This window comes from Ipomoea nil, unplaced genomic scaffold, assembly GCF_001879475.1.
Source record: "Ipomoea nil cultivar Tokyo-kokei standard unplaced genomic scaffold, Asagao_1.1 scaffold0317, whole genome shotgun sequence".
Lineage (NCBI taxonomy): Eukaryota > Viridiplantae > Streptophyta > Magnoliopsida > Solanales > Convolvulaceae > Ipomoea > Ipomoea nil.
The window spans coordinates 6,012,829-6,018,608 of NW_017616745.1; the positions used below are offsets into that span (position 1 = coordinate 6,012,829).

The 5,780-nt window shown below is 34.9% G+C and overlaps 1 protein-coding gene across 2 annotated transcripts; it reads right to left on the bottom strand.

Moving 5' to 3' along the window:
- Positions 1 to 2,062: 2,062 nt before the first annotated feature.
- Positions 2,063 to 5,469, bottom strand: LOC109164679 (sporulation-specific protein 15). 2 transcript variants are annotated; one of them, XM_019313222.1, is made up of 9 exons: positions 5,220 to 5,469; positions 4,517 to 4,635; positions 4,192 to 4,239; positions 3,997 to 4,110; positions 3,406 to 3,474; positions 3,258 to 3,314; positions 2,961 to 3,107; positions 2,654 to 2,734; positions 2,063 to 2,412 (listed from the first exon to the last, which is right to left on the bottom strand). In XM_019313222.1, exons 1-9 carry the CDS (start codon positions 5,368 to 5,370, stop codon positions 2,347 to 2,349), a joined length of 852 nt encoding a protein of 283 aa, XP_019168767.1. In that variant the 5' UTR covers positions 5,371 to 5,469; the 3' UTR covers positions 2,063 to 2,346. The 2 variants fall into 2 exon arrangements, with proteins under 2 accessions (XP_019168767.1, XP_019168758.1); XM_019313213.1 differs by having other exon boundaries at positions 4,517 to 4,644.
- Positions 5,470 to 5,780: the final 311 nt, after the last annotated feature.

A 5,780-nucleotide genomic window follows, 5' to 3' on the forward strand; every position in this document is an offset into this window, starting at 1 on the left:
CCCTCTTCTCCTTCGATTTCAGAGTGTTTGTCGCTCTCTTCTTCCACAGATGTTCTTGGCAGGCTAAATATTCTGCAGATATCATCAGAGAATTCATCCCAAGAAACCCAGTCATCATGATCACACATATACCCTATAAACCAATCTAAAATCTTGTCATCCATATTTAATGTCACGTAATCCATCTTTAAATTTTCCGGGATCTTGTGCATCTGGAAGTACTCGTTGCAGCTCCTAACCCAGTCACTTGGGTTACCTTCATCAAAATCAGGAAATTCCTCTTCAGAATTGCAGATTATAGGATCATTCACAGCAGGAATTACCTCATTTCTTCGGGCGATGGAACTCTGATTATCTTGCTCCAACTCAATTGCAGAACTCTGATTATCTTGTATCAACTGAATTGCAGAATGTTGAGAATTCTGATTATCTTGTTCCAACTGAATTGCAGATTGTTGAGAATTCTGATTATCTTGTTCCAACTGAATTGCAGAATGTTGAGAACTCTGATTATCTTGTTCCAATTCAATTGCAGATTGTTGCTGATTTTCCATGTGGGATCTGGGTGAAGCAGTCATCTCCTCCTTCTTTTTCTTGAGCAGAGAGCCCATCTTGCAGCCCATTGAATGAAGGAGGAAGACCCAGAAGGACTGCAGAGATCAGAGGAGAGAGTTGAATTGGGCGGGAAGATCAGAGAATATTTAATTATTTCTTTATGTCTCTAAACTGCCCAACCGACTTGGGGGCATTCTTGTAATTAGATGGAAATTGTTCCAACTGCCATAACTGCTCTTCAGATTCAACGCCGCGCTTTCGCCGCGTACCGATTGACTTCCTTACGTTATGCTAAATGCAACGTACAAACCCACTCCAGCATATGCTTCTTGCTTGAGTACAACCTTTAGAGCTTGTGGATGTAACAAATACCCAAATACAATCAATTTTTTTAAAAAAAATTTGCATTAAAAATGTTTTAGTGTCACAATTCTTTGACATCCAAGAGCATTGATTAACAGATAACTTTAAGACTGTATTTAAAAATTCGAAAAATAATTTTTGGGGTTTCTAGTGTTTGGCAGAAGTGGGAATGATGATTAACCATTGCTCTTTTTAAATTTTTTTTTTTTATAAATAATATTAATTGTTTTAATATAATTCTGCCCATTTTTTGAAAAATGATCTAAACACACTAAGACAGTTTTTTGAAATGCAACTAAACACCGAAAATAAAAATATTTTATGTAAAGTTACTCATTTTCCGAAAAACATTTTCCATAAGTTATTTTTCAGATTTTCAAACACACCCTAAGAGTGCTTATTAAGATCATAAAACAAGTTTCACTCAAAACGTACCTTCAATGTGAGCTTTCCCATAACTCAAAGATGACTTTATGAGCTATTGAGCGTTGATTGAATTAGCTATTACCCTACTCCTAAGAGGAAGTTTTAGGGTTTGTTGAGCAAAGCAAAGCATTTGGCCACCATGGAAGATGGTGGAAGAGCTCAAGAGCATAGCTCACCACTTTGCGGAGGCCATCTTTTAGAACTCTGCGAGCAATCATCATTTAATTTGTAATTCTAAACAATTAAAGTCTTTCTTTACAAGGTCAATGATCCAAAATCATCAAAATTGTTACATTGTGAGAAGAGAGACCAAACTGCCACCTTATGACAAATAAGAGGGTCAATAATATGTCAACAATGGAAGGACTGAAAGCACAATTTTATATAAATACACAAATGAAAAATGCTATTATCCCTTCTAGTTATTATAGGAATACAGGGATTTAGTACTTGTCATTGGGTCGGGTTCGGTTAACGAGACTTGACTGGGGTTATTTATAATTTAATATTTCATAATATTAAGTTTAGAATTAGTATGTAAACTTTATATATTTAGAAACTACATTAAAAGTACTATTAAACACAAAAAATTATAAGTAAATGCTAATAGAAACAAGCAAAGAAGAAAAAGTTGGTTTGATCAATGAATAGTAAGTAGGACATATAAAATGAGACAGATGGAGTATATTGTAATGATTCCTAGTCGAACAAAATACTATACTGTAACATCATAGTGAGAAGAAAAAGAATATAAGCAATAGGCAAGAAGCTAGAAGAGTTGGGCATTGTTTAATCGAACCAAACCTTTATGTTCAACTTCAGCTTTGCAGGGATCATATAACCAGTGGCACCATCTGCTGATTCAATCCACAATGCACTTGTCTTCAAATGCTTTGCAGTTTGGTATACCCTCGACGACCATCAAAGCTTCGTTCGTTAAGCATTCAAATGGGAATACCAGTACACTGCATCTTCGCCTCGGGAAAATTTGCCAATGTGCAGCTAGTTCAAGTGTGATATGAGAAAGGTCAAAGCGCCTAATACTGGAAACACTACTAGAGCTGAAGCCTGCAGATTGCAGATGAATTGGGTAAGAGGACACTAGTACATCAAAGATCTGAAATGAGTTCATTTCACTTTGTCCCGTGAAGTGACAATATCTATTTCAGTTCTAACTTTAGTTTTTATATGCCGGGAGCAAAATAAATAACTAGTTAGATTATGGCTATTTGTGGATTTTATTTATTTATTTGAAGGCACACTGGGGCAAGGTGAAACTAACCAGCCTGAAATTGATCAAATAACTTACCACCAAGAATACTAATTCATCATTAGCAAGCACTGTCGGGAAATCATACTGTTCCACAGCCTGCTTCAGAAAGCCTTGCAACTGCAATAGAAAATGACGAAACATTAAATGCATCCCTGGGCTGACTTTGCCTCTAAGTTCTAAATGTTCAAATTGGAAACCTCTTCCCAAAAGGTTCAATTGAAAATCTAAAATAAAATTTAAGCTCATAAAAAAGTAAGCCTAATTTCTTGACATAGAGATGAATAGATGATATATTAGTCCAGGATTTTGTCAATTAATATGCTTTGAAGGGACAATTGGTTACCTGATGATGATGAAGTTTTATGGCTGCAAAGGTTTTTTCGAACTGATGCAAAGCTTTTGACATGTAGGAATTCTGGTCAGACGTACTGTTGGACCTCAGAAGACCCTTCAACATCTCAATATGGTGGCTGGAAAGATTTTTGATAGACTATAAAGCATACAAAGTGTTACTACTGCTATGGTTGAAGAACAATGTTTAAGAAATATATGCAGTAACCTTAGGAATTTCTACTCAATCATTCAAAATGGTTTGTACAAGCAATGTCAGAGAGCAGTTGCACAGGCATATTTGGACTACCTTCACAAATGGACATCTGCCATATCTTAGTTGTGATTTCACCTTCAATACTCTAATCTGAAATGCAAAATTCATTCGGGACCTTCTGCAATGTTAGTTTAGTTTCTAATTGGTAAATATGAAGCAAAAGTACTACACAAGAACATACCTCTGCCAATTGAGCAGCCTGCTCAAGTTGCTGTACTTGAATCCACTGTTCATTTACAATTGCAGCTGCCTGTAAACACGAGTGAGTAGTGTCAGAATATTGAAGATGTTATATGCTGATAAGATGAACCAATATTCCATTCCTTCAAATCCATTACTGGCAATGGCACAATTAACATAACAGGGAAAAAAAAAAACACCTTCCACCCAAATCTCAGTACTTTTATTTTTTTTCATGGGCAGATCCAGCCTTCATAACACAAAATTTTTTATATATAATGAAGAGATGAATTCCTTTCTTTGCAGATGAAATTGTCCCTTCACCATGAATGCTTCATCACCCCCTATGTCCAATCTATTACTACGTACTTGTGTCAAGTAGAAGATCTACTATTCAAATTGAAAATCAAACTGACACTAGTTTACATGCAAATTTATAAATATATTAATTTGTGGGACCTATTTTAGTGACAATAAAAAACATAAATTTACAATTGTAACAGTAGATACTCCATTTTTCTAATGAATCCAAGCAAAATTATAATAATTTCCTTAAAAGATGTTTGTTTACTCATGATAGCACAAAATCAACCTTCTCAACTTTGGAAGCAACATCTTTTAACCTTTCCTCAGATTCTTGTGCATCGAGTGTTAGTTTATGAATTTCAAAGTTGTTCTCTCTTGATGTAGCCCAGAGCAATTGAACCTACACAATCCCAAAACTCCCTGAGCAAAAATTGGAATTTTTACTTTTTGAAAAAAGCAAGCACAGTTAAAGCAACCACACCTCCTCTTCTAGAAGAGTAAGCCTTTGATTCTCATTTGATTCTTGGTCCTGTCAAGTCAGAATGGATTTTGCATAATCTAACTTCTAGCATGTTACATTGATATGAAAGACAAATGAAATAAATGAATTAAACACATGATTTCTATGTCAAATCACGGCTATCTACATTCAGTATTGTAAAAGAAATATAATGATAACAAGATCATGACATGGAAACATGAATGTATATTACAGATTGAAAAAATCCAGCTTCTACACAAATGAAGCTCAAAAGTATATACCTCCCAGAAAAATGTGCATCCAAGCCTCAAAGATAGAACACTACCTTAAAGCTTGACAAAGCAGTTTTTAGGCGGTCGATGTCAAAGCTAATTTCTTCAAGTTTCTTCTCGATTCCCTCTATGTATTGGCATTTAGCATTTAAACTGTCGTCGTATTCCTCCAATGTGGATTCTAAATTCACAATGGCACAAAACAATTATCAAACAAAGCAGAAATACAAATTATTCTTTCTCCATAAACACACAACACATCTAATCTATTTCACACATTTTTCCTAAAAATAACAGCTCTTTTTTTTATTTTTTGGTATAGCCCATGTTTCCACTGTCCGACACAGACTAATCCCCTCGCTGAATTGTAGGCACCTCTATTGGGTGGGACAGGTGACATGGACCTGGAGATTTAAGGCTTCTCTATACCCAAAGCCAATGATCGAACCACTGACCTTTGGTTAAGAATGGATGAGTCAGTTCCACTCAATCACAAACTAGGTTTAAAAATAACAGCTCTAGATTGCATTTAAATTATTAAATCCAAGCATAAAATGCGATCTTCTCATTTTTACCAGCTATAGTATAATTAAACTACACCTAATAATAATAATAATTCAGCAGATAGTACTACAAGCAAAAGTTTCCAGTTTAACGAGATAGAAAAAATTATAATTTCATTACGGATTAGCATTTAGAGTTAGATTTTAAAATGATGATTTGGTGAGTGCGAATGGAGGAAGTAAGAAAAATGACCTAAACGGGAGAGTTTGAGCTTGGCATCTTGCAGTTGGGTACGGAGAGAGATGTGGATCGGCGTCTGAGAGTCTCCGAGGACAGCGTTGGAGTGGAGGGCGCAGAAGAGAGCTGTAAAAATGGTGGGAACCAAAATTAACGAGATTGCCATTTCCAAGCCTTTCTTCTCTCAACCCTTCAGCACTGGACTTCCATTTTCACTTTTCAGCTGCCCTTCCACTTTCAAATTGCATTTGCATTTATTTGTTAGATTTGGTCTAAATTTTTGCAATTTTTCTAGTTTGTTAAAACTTAAACCGGACAATTTGGAGAGTTAGGGTGTATTTAGGAAAATGAAATTATTTTTTAGGTTTTTAATGTTTGAATGTATTTAAAAATTCAGTCAACGGAAAACATTCGGAACATTTATAAATTTGGTTTCTGGCGGAAACTGAGTAGAGCACTGCTTTGTTCTGGTTTTCGCCGAAAATCAGGGGGTGAGTTTCTTTTAAAAAAATTAACAAATAATATTATTTTTAATTTTTAATATTATTATAAATATTTTTATATTTTAAATAAAAT